The sequence below is a fragment of the Chionomys nivalis genome, chromosome 4 (genome assembly GCF_950005125.1).
Source record: "Chionomys nivalis chromosome 4, mChiNiv1.1, whole genome shotgun sequence".
Lineage (NCBI taxonomy): Eukaryota > Metazoa > Chordata > Mammalia > Rodentia > Cricetidae > Chionomys > Chionomys nivalis.
Window position 1 is genome coordinate 31,458,337 of NC_080089.1, and position 19,420 is coordinate 31,477,756.

Below are 19,420 nucleotides of genomic sequence, written 5' to 3' on the forward strand. Positions count from 1 at the left end.
GCTAAAACAGCAGGCACTGGTGTGTAGGCCCCTAAGAATTCCCTTAACCCTCCGTCCTCTTTTTCCTGCCCTGCAGCTTGCAGTAGACATGTGTCCTGGCCGTAGAATGTTCTGTGAACACTCAGTGAGCACCTGTGGCTTTAGCAAGTTCATGGGTGGGAAGAAGGATGTTGGCTAATCCAAATATGAACCCATCTCAAGAGACACACTGGAGATAGCTCTTCCACCCAACAGAAGTGCCACGCAAGTGCTTCCTAAAACATGTGCCTATCCCCTATCACCTAAATTCTTGCATCCAAACCCTTCAATCATATTCCAGTTAAGAGTTGGCAAATTAGCTCAGCCATGAAGCCACAAAATTTCCTCCAGGACGGGACAATGGCAAAATGGGAGAGCTGGCTCGACGGCTTCCACACAAGCCAACAGGCAGGGTACAGCGAATGAAGCTCGGGCCATCTGACCTGCTTTGCTTTTCGTTTGTTCCTTTGCCTGCAGCCTTCCAAACTTACAATGCTAAGCCCTCCGAAGGAGAAACAGACCCTCAAGATGTTTGGGGTATGACATTTTTCCAGCCACTTACCCTCTGCCATGAATGTTCAATGATGGGCAGTACCACATTCCAGGGGACTCCACTTAAGGTGCCAAGCATGAATTTAAGTAATCAATGTTACCTGTTTATTGTCTGTGGACAGTGATCTCAGAAGTCACCTTGATTTGGTCTATAGAACATAATGCTCTAAGCTATCCTGTGGCATAAGGTTGAACCTGAGCAGCCTCAAGACTTCACAGAAATCCACTCTTTCTCTTTTATCTTCCTGTTTTTTTCTTTCTAATCTCTCTTTACAATTTAAACAACCACTTCAGTTCTTACTGCTTCTCATACAGACCAATGGAAAACCGACAATGTGCTAAAACTAGTTTTATACTGTCTGTCTCTATTTGCGTTATAAATTCAGTCTCCATCTCAGAGAATAAATAGCCTGCATGATATGCAACAGGCCTTATACGCGAGCCTGTCTGTCTGGGTATTCTAAGCAAATATAAATATTTGTTTAATTAAATTATCAAATTCAATGTTATAAAGGACATTGGAAGAGGCACTTTAAGTCTGCATAAAATTTCTAATCCTTTTTCCATCTGCAATTAGAAAAATCAGCAGCAACAGAAACTGCTAGGAAACAACTCATAAGCTCTTAGAGCCAATTCCTAAGGAACCCCTCAGCATCTCAATATAATCTCTTTAAAGAGAAATCATAAAACTTAAGAGGTGGTGGGTGAGTCAACAGCTGCTCTGCAAATATATTCTGACCCTGATGTCCCGACGCTGTCCCTCAATGTGCTCTCCCTTCAAATGGGAATAGAGAAACTGGTGTGAGTAATTGCTAATAAAAGTCTGCTTGCCTTTGGCAGCACTGATAATGATCATTTTCCCAGACCCTGGTTTATGTTTCTCCATCAACATTCCAGGGCCCAGTTCTCAAGTTTCCAAAATGCTACTGGATTTAGTCTCCAGCTGAAAGACCTGAGGTTCGGTGAATCAGTGGAAGGAAACTCATGAAGCACTTGCTGGCTCTCTAACAGAGTCATGCAAGTCTGGGCCTCGGATAACTCTTCCCCGGCGTGACAACCTGGTCTTTGTGGTAAGTGTGCACAAGGACACCACCCCAAAGAACTTGTTTCTCACGGACCCACCAGAGGATAAAATGTTCTCAATGCCACCTCCTAAGATAATCACCCTGTCCCAAATGTCCCTTTTGATTGGTTGACTGGCCTCTGGGTGCGACTGCACGAGTTTATCCAGGGTGTGTAACCAAGACACAACAGTCTTCCTGATTTCTGAGAATCCTGACAAGAACAACTGCGTAAAAAAATGGATTGAACTATGTCAAAACACCACTGTGATGCTGTGACTCTGAAAAAAAAATCGATAAATCTATCTTCTTCCACTTGGATAGATTGACCTCTCGACCCCTGCCAGCTCCAAAGTCATGACCAGACCTAAAGAATCAACTCTGAAGGTCATGAATAGATTCAGCAGAACCATCCTGCCCAAGAAGGGGGAAGGAGCCAGACTACAGATTGTACCAGAATAATTGAAAGTCGCAGGTCTCAAAGTGTCCAAATATCTGTAAGCTCCTCCCCAAGATGAGCAAGTGGAAATGTAAGCTCCTTCTAAATAGCAACAATAAATTATAAGTGATTAATCCCGTAGGTGTGTTTATCAATCACCTCACAGGAAAACCCTTAGGGTGAGCTGTCACATGTTTGTGTTTGTGGAACAAGTTACCTGTTTTCCCTGAACATTCCTCAAACTTAGAAACTCTGACTGTGTCTAAAGATTTAAACACAGGGGCAAAGTTTTCAAACGTTCCAGTGCCAACGACTTCACAATCTAGTCCACTGTGAGGGGCCAATCTTATCCAAATGACTTTCCACCAATGAGAGTTCATCCTGATCCAAAACAGACAACAACAACATACCCCAGAAGGTATACTGTATTTATAAAATCATAAAGTGTACCTTGTTTGGGTAAACTTTTGATCACCACCTCCATTCTAATATTTGAGAGATGATCACTAACTTCCAGCTGGCAATATATTTGATTCTGTGTGAGGATTGCTGCTAGCAGATTTAAACACAAGACCTACGGGTCACATACACATTAAGTCAAAAATATTCTATACCTCGCTGACGGTGTGAAAAACAGCAAACTTTGTTTAATTGGAGGTTTCCTTTAGATTTTGTTTTCTCTTGTACTTTAATGATAAACTTTTCTTTAGTTTGGCTTAAAGAGAAGGACTCTCCTCGGGATCTAGTAAGGTGATTTAGGGGGAACTACTGGAAAACAACATTTAGAGACGACTCTCAAAGAGGATAATTATTGTGTTTTCAATAAAGGGCCTATTAAACATACTTCTTGGTGATGAGTACTCCATCAAGAGTAAATGTTTAGTAATCAATTACTTCCAGGCGATTATCTGCCTAATGAAAAAGCCTTCCATTCTTCTGTTCGCGTAAATGCATACTCATCTCTGATATCATGCGCTGCAACTTGGATTACCAGATCTAGCAACACGGACTGCTTAATTAGGCAGAAGTCTTTTAAACGTGGCTTTTGTTCTGCCCCTGTCCTGTGAGGTTATTAGACATGCTGCTAAGTCAATTGTGAAGGATATTTTTAGTCTTAGTTTTCAGTAGTTTGCCTGACAAAGTTCACTTCTGCCGCAGTGACTTAAGCTGGTGGACATGGGCAAACTAAGATGAGAGCATTTTGGTAACTTTAATTTCAGTATAAATTTTCACTTACTTTGAATTTCTTGTACATTGCTCCTGCCACATACACTAAATATCTGTCTCTATGCAGAAAAATGAGTTACCGTTTCGTTATAGATACCAGCAGCTTATGATTTCTATTTTTAATTCATTTTTAAAAGGTTGTACTTATCCTAGCTAAGATTTTGACATTTGACAGTTAAAAAGTATAAAAAAGGCTTTGGAAGCATGAGACCCCAGAGAAGTCACTAATGGGCTTCCCATGATCTTACACGTAAGGCTTCCGCTGAAATCGTAAACCCGCTGAAGGCTTACGATCTGAAAGCATGAATTGTTGTAGCTAGGTTTTATGAGTTTAATTCCACTAGCAAATCCTACTTTCTATATTTTAAGTCTCAACTAGAGCAAAATCGAGACGCATTTTGAAAGAAACAATCCAGAGGAAGAAAGCCACTGCCAACAACCCCTTCTGCCGCAAACCATTAAGGAACTTCTAGGAGCATAGGACTAGCCTGCCATGCCTGTCAACCCACTTTTAACACTCACAAAACTGCCTTTGAATCATTACATTTTGTCTGTTTTATTTCCCACACAAGGTTCAATAAATCACGCAGCTTATATGACTGCATGACAATTTTCTGCAGGGCCTTTTTCTCCCTCTCTTTTTCCAGCATGTTTTTATTTTTTTATTTTTTTTTTTTTCATGACCCAATTCTCCTACAAGCCATGAAAAGTTGCCTTAGAATTATGGCAGAGTCTGTGAAAGTCAGCAGGTACTAAAGGATCCCTAGGTCCTCAGGAATTGTATTTTCCTCCCGGAGTCTCTCTCCTGGGCAATGACTAAACAGGGTGCACTAGGATTTACCACAGAAACAAATCCTTGATGGGATTTGCATTATTGTAGCAAATAGATGTTCTCAAAAGAAGATTGAGTCCCCTTCTCCCAACCCAGTATATCCACAGACTACTTTCATGGGAGGCACCACATATAGCAGACACCGAAAGTAAAAATGTTAACATGATGGGTCTCTCCTGTGTTTCTAAAATGTCTTTTGTGTATCTTACTCATTTCCTTGTTTGTAAAATCCAGTATTATAAGGCTTGTTGTGGGCCATCAGATCTAACTCTGCCTTGCCGACAAAATGTGTAATATTCATTTCTTGGCCAAAAAAATGTAGGAATATCTTGCTTTTGGAAAATCTTTGCTGTATTTATTACAGATTTGGTGACAGGTTTAGCAGGACTGTCAGAGAAGCAAAGGAGAAATAGGATCCCAAGCACTATGTTTAGCGATTTTTATCCCAACGGCTCCCATAAGGAAGCCTTTGAGAACACTGCTAGCATGCACTTTTATTTTTCAAAGTATAGTTTCTTGAACTTACTTTATGGCAGTCATACAACAAGCATAACGCCAAGGCCCCTCTGGTTTAGAAGCACTAAATGTTTGTTTTTAATGGGAAGCATGGTCAAAACTTCTTTTTAAAAGAATTTTTTTCTTTAACTTTTTTTTTTTTTTTTTTTGCCGCTCCTACGGGTTTTGTATGCACACCACAAATCCCTGAATCCCCACCATGCCAAGCGAGTCTGAACCCCTTGAGTTTCTCTCACTGCACTCCAAGTGTTTTAAACGTCTTTGGATTGGTTTCCTACAGAACTACTTTTTCAATATTGTTACTAAATTCTGTCTTTTTCCTATTGGTCTAGTTTTTGTGACGAGAGGAAACCAGGTTGGAGGGATGCTTTTACTGTTACTAGTGTTGGTTTTAGTCCCTTAAAACAAACAAGGGGTTGGTCCCCTGCCTATGTCAAAACGCAGCATAATCCAAAACTGCTTCCCCAGAGAGAGATCATTTTAAGTAAAGTTCGGTGAATTCAGTAGTTTATTTTGAAGCCCAGGAAACCGATTTACTTGTAAAATTACAAAGAAAAAATAAGAAGTCGGGCATTAAGTGTACGACCACCAAGCTCAAGATGAAACAGACAAACTCACTGCGTGAAACCACCTAGGCACTGAATCTGGTCAAGTGCTTTGAAGTTTCTCATTGGAACTCCATAGTGCCAGAAAAGGTGTTTTCTCCACGAAACAGAAAAGGGCGCTATAGAGGCGTCCCACTCCCAGGGCTGCTTGGTCTTAACTTATCTCCCATCCAGGGAGCAGTACCTGCCCGGGCCGGGTTGCAAATGCTCCGCTTTTGAATGTCCACCGCTGGCGGGTCTGTTCTCCTTGCAAGGACGCAGGAAAGAAATCTCTTGGTCCCTCTCGCTCTCGGCTTGGAAAGCAAAGGCGACCACACAAGGGAGAAAGTACCACAGCCCACTATCTCCCAGCGATTCTTACCAGTACAAGAATGCAGAGGCTTGGGTCGCACCACCAGCGACGGGCACACAGAGTAGAGGGAAAGTTTCTCAAAGTAGTCGCAGGTCTCCTTGGAGAGGATCTCATCGATCATGAAAGTCTTGTAGCGCCGCCTGGCTGCTTTGAGCTGGCCGGGTGAGCTCAGTCTCAGTTCCGCGTGGCAATGCATGGTGAGCCGGGACTAGAGCCTGGCGACCTGAGTGCTGCGAGCGCCGCCGACTCTTCTCGGACCGCGGGGGCTGGCACGCGGGCTGGGGCCTGAGCCCCGCTCTTCCGCAGCCAGAGGGGCGCCGGAGGCAGGTGAGGCGCGCGGACCAGAGCGGGCACGGGCGCGCCTGCTGCGTCTACACCCACCCGCGGAGCAGCATCTTTGACTACAGCCTTTTGGGGACACCGCAGCTGTCAATCAGCGCGCACTTCCTGCAGGGCCAGGTGCGGAGCGCGAGCCGAGGGGCGTCGGCCGCCACCCCGCCCCTGCGCGTCCGTGAGGCCCTGGTGCTGAACTGCGCACCCAGGGTCCGGCAGCTCCAACTCACCTCCTCCCGCCAGTCCGAGTCGAGCGCTCCCCCACGCTAGCTATTTTAAGACACTCGCGTCGACTCTTCTCTCCCCATCCCCCAAGCTCCAGGTGTGTGTCCGGGGGTGCGCGAGCGCGTGTATGTGCACGCGCAGCACGGCCGGCGCGCGCCACCTCCTCCTGTGGCCCAGGCGTCCCGCCGCCGCTTTTCCGAGCCTTGTCTTCCTCTGTCCTCGCTTAAAGCCAATGCTGCTAAAGGGGCCACCGCTCCCTGCCCCGCAACCCTTTGTATAGCTACGTCCTCTTCTCTTACCACAAAATAGTGGAGTCCTCTTTCAGACTCCAGAACACGCGCTTCCCAACGACCTCTGTGTCTCACTTGTCCTCGCGTGGGCCGTTTCCCAGGACCACGGTGTCCCCTTCTCAGCCCGCAGCTCCTAAACCCGCGCTGCACCCGCGCGCTCCCGGCGTGGGGCCATTTGCGCCGAGGTTGTAAACTTGATTGTCTTACGATCCCAAACTACAAATGACTTTAGCACAGTCCGTTACCCCAATAATAAACTGGAAGAATAATGTGTATTTGTGTGCGTTTAAATTCTGGTCATAAAATGGTTTGCTTTGCTGGAAAGGGCCAAAACAGCAGGATCGTGGCGTGTCCGCGGCTCTTCCACAGTCAGCCTAAATTTTGTCTTTTTCTATTGCCCAGTCCCGGTTTTCATTCCCAGGCATGACAGACTTCAGGTGTTTGGAGATGGTTCGTCTTTTTTTTTTTTAATTTTTATTTATCTATCTATTTTAACGTTCTAACCTCAAAGTCTGTCCCAATCACTGTCTGGACGAACTTTTGTTTTCAATCACAGAGTCCTAGAGTGAGAGGGACCAGCGGGCACCTAAGAGCCTGGGACAGCTCCCGCTGTCCTAGCTGCGCACCGCCCTGGAAAGCGACCTCCCGGTGCACTCTCGGTCCCAAGATTGTGTCCTTGGAGCGATATAGGCGACCTGGGAAGGAAACCGACATGAAGACACAGAATTTTGGACCCGGACAGCCGGTGATGCTTCCTCGGTGCTCTCACCCTGGGGGTGACCATGAGTCTCGAGGAGTGTTCTTGCCCGGCTGCGCGCTCCGAGCATGACTAGCTAAGAAAGCAAGTCCGGACGCGTACCCAGGCGGGTGGTTAAACTCGCGAAGGAACAAACTTGTTGAACTAATGATTAAGCACTTAGGGAAAAATAGGTTTTAATAGACGGAATCATAACCGAGCGTTTGCTATGACCCGCAGCCCGTATTGACGATCTTCATTTCCCACGTGTCTGCGTCCTCCCGATTCCGCTTCCCCCCTCTCCATTTGGAATTGCTTTTATTTCTTCTCCAGACTGAGGCAACCCGCCAGGACTGCAGCTAGGTACCCCAGTGGTGACGCCTTCCTTGCTTTCATCCCCGGACCCTGTGGTCTATCTGATGTGGGGGAATCAAGGGCCTAGCACTTGTTCAGTCTGAGCGCTCCCGACGCCGTGGCCCGCTGCGCTGCGCGAGGAAACCGGGCCAGGGACTGGAGCGCATCGCTCGCTGCCAGGGCAATCCTGGAGAGCTCTCTTTATCCCCAGGACAGTGCCGCACTATCGGCCACCTCAGGGAAGCTGAATGCTGTGCGGGATCCGCGTCTAACCGACGTGACAGCGAGGCGGGTTTACAGCGCTAGGGAGCCCGGTACCAGAGTGGCAGCTGTCGCGCTTAAGCAAGCAGGCTCCGCCGTGGGCGTAGGGAAGGCGGACGCTCTGGGTCACCCTGCAGGAACCCTGCCCACTGCACTCCTTTCCACCAACCTTTTTCTTGACTCTTTTCACTCTTTCTCCCACTAAGCCCCCCCCCCCATTTCTCCTTTTCCCTCATTTGTCCTTGCATTTGGGGCCTCTGGGTTTAGCCCTCCCCCCTCTCTTTCTTATTCTGTTCTCCCCCATAGCGCGTCTTTGTTTCTTTTTCTTTCTTCCTTTCTCATCTTCTTCTCCACCTTCTCTCTTTCCAAACTCGGGTCGGGAGTGGCATCTGTGTACCCCTTTCCTGCGGAAGCTCATCTGCAGACAGAGGGCTTCGAACCCCCAGCCCAGCGGGCAGGACTCAGCCCTTGAATTGGCCTCTGCCCTGACATGTCTCTCCCAAGGCAACCATCTTTCAGCCCTCTAACTCCCTACATCCACAGAGCTGCGGATATAAAATTCACTTAGGCCCTGCTGTAGATTTGGTTTGAAAATCTAGTGAATTCCGATAGCCAGCCAAAGAAGTAGAGCATCCCCTATCAGTGCCTTAGTTAGTTAGTTTGTTTGTTTCTTTGATTTGCTGTTTTTCCACTTTCCACTAGGAAGACCCGAAATGTCCGAGAGGTCTGTGGGAACAAATTTCCTCTGGAGGGAGAAGTGGGTGATTCTGGATCTTGGAATCTGGAGTCTTTGGCACTCTGGGGTTCCTTTCCTAAACTGACCTTGTCTTTTCATTTCCAAATGCTAATCCTAATTTCTACTTCACAAGGCTGGCCTTGCAAAATCCACACCTTTTACAAGCCTTGCCTTTAACTGGAATGTCCTGCCACCTCTCCCCTCCCTCCTTCTCTGCCAGAAAAACTAGAGACCCATCTCAAATACAACCTCCTCCCAAGACCTCCTTTCTCAGCACGAGACCTGCCCCTGGCTGTTCTGCCTCTGCCCCAGCGTTGCCTTTGCTGTGTTGCTTCTGCGTGTTTACTTCAGCCACTGGACAATGAATTCCTCACCGCCAATGCTTTCTTCAACATTATTCATCTCTTACCATCATTATCCACATAGCACCTGGCACATGGTCCCTTCTCAGTAAGTGTGTCCTGAAAAAATGATTGTATGCGAGCTCTGGAAACGGAATTATATAATGTGTTTGATGGGACATCACATCTTAATTAGTTGTACTAAATTTGTCTTTCTCTTTAAACGAGTCTCTCCCCTTTCCTTGTTAATTTTGGGCTTTGAGCAATGGCATGCAGCCCAATTTCTCCAAGCTCCTTCTTTCCAGCCCCTCTCTGCCATTCTTAGACTGTACAGCACTTCCACGGGAGGGAGCACACCCCAGCTGTCAATCACGAAGTGGAACTCTGTTCAGAATAGTCAGGGGTTTTGTTTCCAAAGTTAATGAAGTGGCTGAAACAACAAACATCTGCCAAAGGGGGCTCAAACCTTTTCCAGCTGCTGGAGACTGGCAGACACTCTTCAGCATCCCGGTCTCCATGCCCAGGCAGTGTCTGCCCTCGCAGGCACAAAGGAACACACAGAGAGACGGACAGACTGTTTACCCTGCTTAGTGAGCATACAAGGTGAGAAAACTTCACACCTTGGAGGACAGGTCTCAGAGGATCACACCCCTCCCCCAGTTGGCCCCTGATTCCTGAGACAGCCCAGCAGGAGAGAAGGGCAGGAGGATAAAAGTTGGACTGGGTGATCTGAAAACCAGCGACTCCATTCCCCCTTAGATCTTACACTGGACATCTCTGCTCAACAAGAACTCTTGAAGTTTAATGAATGAATTCCTCTAATTTCAAACGTGACACTTAAATTACATGTAGGACCCACCTTAGGCGCTATCACCTTAGCTCGTTAGCCAACCCTTTATAATCTTGATTATAATGCAATCAGATATAATTATGACAAATACACAGTTCATTTCCCAACTGTGATTTCTTTAAAGGGGACTGAGGGAGCAGAAAGCATTTCTTATAGTCTGGTCACGTGTATTTAATAACTTCTATTTCAGCCACTAAGTTTCGAAATAGTTTCAGACATGTAAAAGCAAAATAGGGAAAGTCTTGTAAGTTAATATTCCCCTGGGCCCCAGGTTCATGCCAAAACCGCTTGCTGTCTGTGCAGCCCGACCAGGCAGCCTCAAATAACAAGTTAAAGGAGGTGTACGAGGAGGCCAGCTTATTTTTAATGATGATATTAATTACAAAATTGCTCTCATCCACTGTAAGGCACCTTTTTAAGAGAGGCCACAGATACAATCCACTTGACCAATGAGCTTAGAAAGGATGAAGTACAGCCCTCTAGCCTTGCCCAAAAGCCAAATGCAACCTGGAAAAAAGTAAGACAATAGCTGTATCTATAAAGCACTGAGCATTAACACAAAGTTATAAAGGTTCAGTAAATGACCCAGGTAGTTCCAAATTTGAGAAGCTTAGTATACAGATTAAGATTCATAGATTTTCACAATACAGACACACATATGTGTGTGTGCATGTGAGCCAGCTTGAATGCTTTCTTTGTTTTTTGAGATAATGTTTCATGTATCCAGACTCCCCTTGTACTTACTATGTAGCAAAGGCTGACCTTGAACTCCAGATCCTGCCATGTCCATCTCCCAAGTGCTAAGATTATATAAGTACCTGGCTGTGCTTCTTCTTTTCTCCTGTACTATGCTGATATCACTTGGACATCTTTCTGCAAATGGTCTATGTGCCTTTGTCATTCCAACTTCTGTAGCCAGAGAACCAAAATTATGCATTGTGAAGTTTACCGTAATATTGTGTGAAACCCATGGGAAGCCTGGATCGTCACTGCCAGTGCTTTCCCCACCTGTTATCCCTTCGCTAAGGAGAAAGCTGCAGCAGAAAGCGGCAGAGTAAGACACGGTAGAATTGCTTCTGGGGTGAGAAACATAAACCTTCTTCCTAGCTCAGACGCCGAGCTATTCTCTGACCGCTGGTCTTCAGTCACCTGTGTATAAGAGCAGATGCAAGTTTTGAGGAAGATACTGTGGGACTCCATGTTCCCAATGCTCAAGAATTGCTCCTGTCCCTGACACTTGCACTGTTTCAATAACAGAAATGATTTTCACAAAACAAAACTGTTCCTTAATAGGCACAAGGACCTGCCTTTCCTGCTTCATAGTCTTAGATTTTCTCAGTGTTCTAAGACCAAAATCAACCAAGGTATTAAGAGTGGGAAGACAGGACACAGAACTTAGCAGTTTGTGAAATGCCTGCCTGGGTTCAATGCTCAGGACCACATTAAACCAGATATGAGAGTGTGTGCCTGCGCTGTCGTCACAGAGAGCAGCAGAATCAGGGGTTCGAGCCCATCCTTGGTTACAAAGCAAGTTTAAGGTCAACCTGGAATACATGAAACCCTTGCTCAAAAAAGATTTTATTATTATTATTATTATTATTATTATTATTATTATTTATTTATTTATTTATTAAATGAAATCAAGGGTAGAAACAGAGGGCAGGACTAAAGTAAAGAAACAGCCTTGTCTATGTGGGGTGCCTAAAAACTTCTGGCCTACAGCACATCTTCAGGTTTACCCAGCACTTTACAGTTTACTGACCAGTTTACCCAACACTTATGTCCTTATGATTGATCCACTAGGAGACATCTCATCAAAACCAGTTCATAAAATATGTTTGTCTCTTCTTGTTCTCAAGTCGTTTTGAATGGGATTTTGTGTGTATTCTTCGCAAGAGAGCTGGGTTTCAAAGACAGCCAGCAGTCCCTGGGCCACTAGCTTAGGCTGTTATGCTAATGAGGACAGAAGGGTCCCTGTCAGCCAGCCAGGAAGAGACTTGTGGAGCCAGTTGGCCTTCAGAGCACACGAAGAAAAACAACAGTCATGAGAGCATTGGGTGATTAAGAGAATCTGCTGGCAGGATCATTACTCTGCTAATTCAGGACAATATTTACCAAGAACACTGGGGGCAATATGCCAATCAAAGTGTAATGGTCTCTGCACTCCAGGCCCTTAAGAAAGAGGAAGTTTGTGCAGAGTCCTGGACACAGGTACTGCTAATCACCTACTTTGGTCTAAGTGCAGAGGGTGTGTGTGAGTGAGTGTGTGAGGTTGTGTGCTTCTTTCTGTAGGACCACAAATGGTCTTGCTCCTTGAACTTTTTGTCTGACTATCCTCTCTCTCTCTCTCTCTCTCTCTCTCTCTCTCTCTCTCTCTCTCTCTCTCTGTCTGTCTCTGTCTCTGTCTCTGTCTCTCTCTCTCGTCATTGTGGCTTTGTTTTTGTTTTTCTTCCAATGGAGAGCGGAGAAATGGAAAGAAAAGGCATTTTAAAATAGTATTTATTAATCAAATTCAAAAGAACTTGCCCATACTACAGGAGGAAACAACAACAACAACAACAAACCCCTGAGCATTCCCAGCAACCCACAGTTTCACATCTGAAGCATGGTTCTTCCTGCTCTTTGCTGCATGTACAAAGATGTAAATTGTTTCTGTTTCTAAGATCTACTTATAAGGAATATTCTTTATCAGCTGTAGAGATGATAATACAGGGGAAAGCAGAGAAAAAGAAAGTATGAAGCATTCTGGAATACCATATGAAATAATCCAAAACTTAAAATGCTAAAGTGTCTTTCCTTAGAAAATAAGTCAAAGGAATCTCTGTTTTTGTCTTTTCTTTTTTAATCAATTTTTCCCCCTGTGGAGAAACTTAACTTCCAACAGACAACCCCAGGACAATTTTTCCATTTCTGTGACGCTATGGGTTTTCTTTCATGTCTTTCAACAGTTATAGGAATGCACAGACCTAAACAGGCTGTAAATTAGCGAAGTAAATGAATGAGATGGTACCAGTCTCTATTCATTTCGATTATGTGAGCAGACTGCCTTTTTTTTTTTTGTTTAATTCAAAGTCATCACGGAACAGAGACTCCCTGATTCCACTGCCAGTGCATTCTGATACGTTTACTTAGATCAATTATTGAGTTACTTAGATTATGTCTCCAGGAGCTGCCAGAACATCTGGTGGTTTCAATCAGGTCAATAAGAGATTGTGCCAAGTCGGGGGGAAAAAAATTAGTACGATTACTCATTTGTATAGGCAGAACAAGGGCTTGTTTTCTTCGCATAGACAGTGAGTGGATATAGCTCCAACCAGTTTTGGTTTTCTCTTCGGAAACCATAATACAGTCCGTAATTCCTGAAAGAGGTTGTGATTTTTATCAGTTAATGCTTGCAAAGTATTCTGACAGATCTTCGGTCTACGAGGTGATGGGTGTGAAGCTGACTGATTCACGTCTGTGAGACAATTCTGTGTTATTTAAATTCTAGAAGTTGGGACCAAGCCAACAGACCAAAGCTGGTTGGTATTCACTGAATGCTGAAAAAGAAAAGTAGCCATGCTAGCAATCACAGAATGGTGTCTTCGCTGTAACAAAACTCCACACGTGCTTTCATTGCCTAAAACAAGCCTAGCCCGCAGCTTTCCGCTGGAAGCTTCGTGTGTGAAATGTTTCTCCATACGATAGAGTATAAGCTGGGATCAACAGAGAACTTTGATTTCCTCAGCCTCTCATATGACATCCTCAGCTGATACCAGGAATTTCAAGTCATTATCTTTATGAATCATATAGTCACAGCCCCAAGAGAATAAGAAGAGGGAAAGCCCCGAGAGCCCGGCATTCCGAGGACGTTGTCCTGATTTTCCTTTCCCATGTGTTCCCTGGGGAGGAAATATCCTATGAATTGTAACGTTCTACTGAATGATTTGGTTCAGAAATCTGCACCACGATACAGATTCTTTCTTGAAGAAACTCACTAGAAAAAGAAAACATGTTCATATTGATTTGTACATTAAAGACAGATGACTATGTCTAATTAATTACCTATGTCTAATTTTTATAGCTTTCTTATCTGCATATAGCTTTAAACTGAAAAAAGAAAACCAGAGATGATTAGAAACAATTATTGTCATGTATACAATATAAACTTTGTGTAAAGGTCGGGGGTGACTCACTTTCGTTCTGAATATTCCAGAGCACGTAATCGTTTATGCTGATGTCTGTGTGGAACTTGTTAGATGTCTACAGCTTAATGGCTCAGAGTTAATTGCTAATAAACTAGGTTTTTGCTTTGCTTTGTTTAAAGAATTTCTTTCTCCTAAAGGGAAAAGGCTTTCAAGGGCAAAGAAATTTAAAGGAACTCATTTTCTCAGTAGGAGGAAGTGGGGTTTTTGTTGTTTTTTGGGGGAAGGAAAAATACTTTATTTAGAAACTCAGCATGAGTATACCCTTGCTTCGTTTAAAAAAATAGGTAAGGGCTGGAGAGATGACTCAGGGATCAGTAGCTGTAGCTACTCTTCCAGAGGACCCGGGTTCAATTCCCAGCACCTCCATGGTGGCTCACAACCATCTGTAACTCCCATTCAAGGGGATTCCCCCTTTCTTCTTGCCTCTAAGAGCACTAGGCAAGCATGCGGTGCACATGCATGCAAGTATATCACCTATATACAGAAAATACATTTAAATAAATAAATAAATAAATAAATAAATAAATAAATAACGATGCAACTCTGGAGCTCACATTCCTTGAGCAGAGTGGGTGCTGGGTTGGAGTCCAGACCCATGTGTGCATCCTACACTGAGTTATACAACCAGCTCCTATGCTGTTTGTACGCTAGCCTTCCTTCGGCCAGTATAACCTTAGGAACATGGGCCTTGCAGAGAGTGGCCAGGGAGCAGAGCATGAAAGAACGCTGACGAGGTGGGAGTATATTCTTGAACAGGCTATGACACCCAACTCCCAGCAACTTCAGAGTTACTGACAAGCAAGATGAACATGCCAGACTTGCAGTTCCAACTTGAGAATGCCATACCTGCCCGTGGACACACGGAGGCTAGCAGCCTACAAGTGAGCTGCCGTCCTAATGACAAACCGAGAAGCAACTTACAAGGAGCACGGTTAGACACACAGAAAAGAGGCTAAGCGACTCCCACCCTGTTTGTGGGCATGTGGCCTGGTGTGACACTTCTGGAGGGCAGCTTGGCATCATGTCAAACTCAGAAGCGATCTAGCAACTGAATCCAAAGTTGTGGCTCTCCAGTGCGATATGGACATTAACATTCTAGATCCTAGAGTCCTCAACTTCTCCTGGAGTTTAAGAGAACTTGCCTGAAAACTGTTGATGCCTAGCATGTGAGAATCGACTGTCGATGCCTGGCATGTGAGAATCGACTGTCGATGCCTGGCATGTGAGAATCGACCTCCCTTTGGGTTTTGAGGGTTTTTTGGTTTGCTGTTCTTTAGATTGTTTTTTGTTGTTGTTTTGTTTTTGGTTGTTTCTTGAGACAGGCTCTCTCTGTGTAGCTTTGACTCTCCTAGAACTCACTCTGTAGACCAGTCTGACCTCATACTTACAGAGATTCTTCTGCCTCTGTCTCCAAAGTGCTGAGACTAAAGGCAAGTACCACCATGCCAGGAAGAATTGACGTTTTCAAACAAGCTGTCTGCTCTTGTTTTTACAATAAAAGTGGGGAAGTCATAAACAGAAAGATATACGTTGATTATAACATTCATTGAAATTGCAGAAATTAGAGAAAGTTATTTCATATTTCTGAGCCTTAGTTTTCTTGTGTTTGATACACACACGCACATACACACATACACACACACATACACACACATACACACACACACACACAAATCTTTTGAAGCTCTTGTGGGATTTAAAAAGACAAACATTTTAAAATTGTCCAACATAAAGATAAGCAACTGTTAATTATGAATACTGAATGATAAAGTTTAACTTTATCATTTAAAAAAGAAAGGGTCCATTAAAAAATATGTAAAATACAGTTCAATCTTTGAAATGCTGTTCATGGGCTTGAGTTTACATGCAGACATGGCCCAGAACATGTTTGAATATTAGCTGATAATCTCTTGCTGGTGGATATTTATAGGATTTATCTAAAATTTTAAACAAATATTTCCATTATTTTATTTTGTATTATCTATGTAAAGCAATTTATATGGAGTTAAATCACACACCTTTAACCTCAGCACACGGAGGCAGGGGTAGGCAAATCAATGTGAATTTGAGGTCAGCCTGGTTTGCATAGTGAGTTCTAGGTCAGTCAGAACTACACAGTGAGACTTCGCCTAAAAAGTAACTATGTGAAAGTTGTGTGGTTAAGTTTAGCCATGTAAAGTGTACTTTAATACTATCTTATATTTGAATAATACATTTACAGAAGTATTTTGCGTGCATTGCTTCCTGGGAGCCTCAAGCAATCCTATGCATGGAAAACTAATATGTGCACTACTCCTGTTTTACATTGAAGGAAATGAAATCATCCGCTTCCCTTAGGCTTTCCAAAGACTGCTCAGTTTTTAAGAGTTGAGTGCCAAATCCAGGTTGTTTGGGTTTTTGTTGTTGTTTTTGTTTTTTTTTTTTTTGTTGTTGTTGTTGTTTTTGTTTTTGTTTTTGGTCCAAGTTAAGAATGCTCTATGTTGGACAATATTTTCTTTTGACCCCAGTTATGTTTTAAAAAAGAATTCTAATTTCTACTGTTCATTTGTCTGCCCTATGGTTTTGTTTTATATGCCAAGCCATTGATGACATTGAAATTATTTGAATATTAAGAAGACTGGTAGGAAAACATATTTGTAGAAACCTTAATCATCTCATGGCCCATGAAGCTTCAGTTATGAAGCAATCTAGATATAAATAGTTCCAATTGCCTTTTTGAATTAACAGAAATTTCCTGAGCAAGGAAATCAGCTGAGTGTGTGAAGTCAACGCTGCCAACTGGACTCCTAAGCGTTCCCAGGCCAGCAATACAGCGAGGAGCCTGGCGGAGAGTTATCAGCAAGCAAATTTAGCTGTTGACTCTGCCTGGAACCCTCAGGAGCCCCTGGCAGAGGCCACATCTCAAAGCAGCAGTTCGGTGGTTACTGCCCTCTCTCAGAGATGTCGTCTGTGAGGTGGAGTCACGGCTCCCTCTATTGGCAGGACACGGGAATGTCCCTGAAGGCAGGGCTCCTGAGGTACCGAGTCAGGCTCTACCAACTTCTGTTCTCCAGGGATCCTCAGGGCGCTGATTTCAACACTGTGTCTGAAAGCATCACTGCCAACTGTTCTTCCCAGATTCGGAACCAGCTTTGGCCGTGACAAGAAAGGCTCTCTGCTGGTCCTACCTTCGTGTAGGTCCTGGTAATCCCCACCGTCAAGGACTTAAATATGCATCGAAAATAATTTAAGTGAGCCCAAGTCCAAGCTCCATTTGTGGGCCTCAAGCAATACTAAAAGCCCACTGGCCTGAGAGAGTTAGCCTCAGAGACCTCATTGGTGCACTCAGCAAATCTCCAATATGATCTACACTACGTACTTACAGTGTGTTTTAGTCTATGTATGCCGACTTCGGGCCGTATTTTAACACACCCAGCTTCTGAGGGTTGGCTGTATTTAACATCACTCTGAACTTACAGACACACATGGTCTCCTTTAACCAAGCCTGTAGACCTTCTGAGAAAAGAAGTAAAGAGTGTGGCTGAAATAGGAAGATGTAAGGTACAAAATGTTAAAAAAAAAAAAAAAAAAAAAAAAAAAAAAAAAAAAAAACAGGGTGCACATAAAAGAAAACAGACTGAAAACATCTTACCCTTCCTACCATGGAGAAAAAGCCCTGGTCTTAGAAATGCCTAGGTCACTGTTGACTTGGCAGCAGTGACATTGGTGCTTTCACATGAAATGCCTATTTCCTTATTCACCCCTGTTCTGCAATAGGACATAGCAAGCTAACCAGTCTGGCTAGGCATGAATAGCAAGTTTGTATGTCTCTACAGCCATCCAGCCCTGCAGAACCTTTCAGAGCAATGCTCCAGTTCATGTGACTGGCTGAAACCAGCACAAACTACAGAGCACTGTAGATAATCATTAAGAAGCTGGCTTTGGTACTGCATTCCCAGTGATGATTTAGTCAATCAGATAAGTGAGCTTAGGACCAGGACATTGTTGCTTCCTGATATTTAATACCACATTGTTCAATAGCGGCATTTTTCCTTGCACTGCATTGCCTTCCCACAATCAAGGCTGTGTGCTGTAATTCTGTGTGGCAGAGAAAATGCACATAAGGTAAATATAGAGATAATGTATCTAATTATTTGTTGACCATCAGTTCTCTCCCAGAAGCCCTGGGGGGGGGGGCCTGTCAGAGAAACATGGGTTAAGAAGTGTACAGTGCCACCTCAGAATAGCAGACAAATGAATCACCAAGCAACTAACTGCCTATGTCCTAGAGAGTGCTCGGAGATAGTGTAGTCAGAGCTCAGTCTTAGAGGAGACCATGGAAGAATTTCAGAGACAGAAAAGGAAAAAAAACTCACTTCCACCTAAGTTAAGGTCTGAAAGAAGATATAAGTTAGCAAGCAGTGAATGGAAAGTGAAAGTCATTCAAGGTCGACAGGAGAGGCATCCAAAGGCGAGAGGCAAGTGAAAGAAAGTACCTGGTGGTCTGGAGGTGCCAAGTGTAGCTGGAGAGCAGTTATAGAGAGGGTAAGGTCAGTTGACGGGCAGGTAAGAAGATGAGCAGGACCGTAAAGCATCTCCCAAACTGTCATCCACTTAACCTTATTCTGAAAGCCTAGAGAAGCCCTGCCACCTCCACGGCAGGAGTGATGTAAACACACACATGCAGATGTGACAAAGAGAGATGGGAAGCCAGTTAGGACATTACGATACTGGGGTCTGTGGGTAGTAGCTATTTTCGGAAGTGATGGAGATGAAGTGAAGGAGAGATGGGAACGGTTTTGAGAAATTTGAATCTGTGAGACTCGAGGATTACTTTGATGTGAGAAAAACAAAGAAGTCAAAGTCAGGCCAAGCATTGTGATCATTCCTATAATCCCAGTCTTTTGGAGGCTGTAGCAGAATGATTATGAATTTAAGCCTATTTTAGACTACATAGCAACATCAGGCAAGTCTAGTCCATTATATAGAAAGACATTGCCTCAAAAATAGAGTGAGGGCAGGTCATGGTGGTACGTGACTTTAACCCTAGCAGGTCCAGAGACAGGCATACCTCTCTGGGTTAGAAGCACTTCTAGGCCAGCCAGGGCTACACTGGGAGACTGTCTCAAAAAGAAAAGGAAAGGAAAGAAAGAATGTTTCAATTTAATATTCAGAATATTTAAATTCCCTAACAACTTCATTCCAAGGGGAGCCAGTGCACTGATTCATACCTATAATCCCAAAACTTGGGAGGCTAAAACAGAAGTGTGGCCAGGAATTTGAGCCCAGCCTGTGCTAGACAGTGAATTGAGTCCAACTGTCTCAAAAAAATGGCTTGAATATATTTTCTCCAATAAAGTTACAGAAATGTCAAACACAGACAAGAAAAGATGTTCAATATTATTTATCACTAGGAAAATTAAATGAATAAATCAAAATCATAACGATATAATCCTTCACACATATTATCACTAAAAAGAAACGATAAAAAAGTATTGGTGTAGATATAGAGAAATTGGAGCCCTT

General features: G+C 43.9%; 1 protein-coding gene across 1 annotated transcript in view; it reads right to left on the reverse strand.

Moving 5' to 3' along the window:
* The window catches only part of Barx2 (BARX homeobox 2), a 67,888-nt gene extending 61,887 nt beyond the window's left edge, over positions 1 to 6,001 (reverse strand). Inside the window, exon 1 of the mRNA XM_057768333.1 lies at positions 5,612 to 6,001. Within this exon, the coding sequence (XP_057624316.1) occupies positions 5,612 to 5,798 (187 nt within the window). The 5' untranslated portion in view covers positions 5,799 to 6,001. The remainder of the gene's footprint in view (positions 1 to 5,611) is intronic.
* Between the last annotated feature and the right edge of the window lie 13,419 nt (positions 6,002 to 19,420).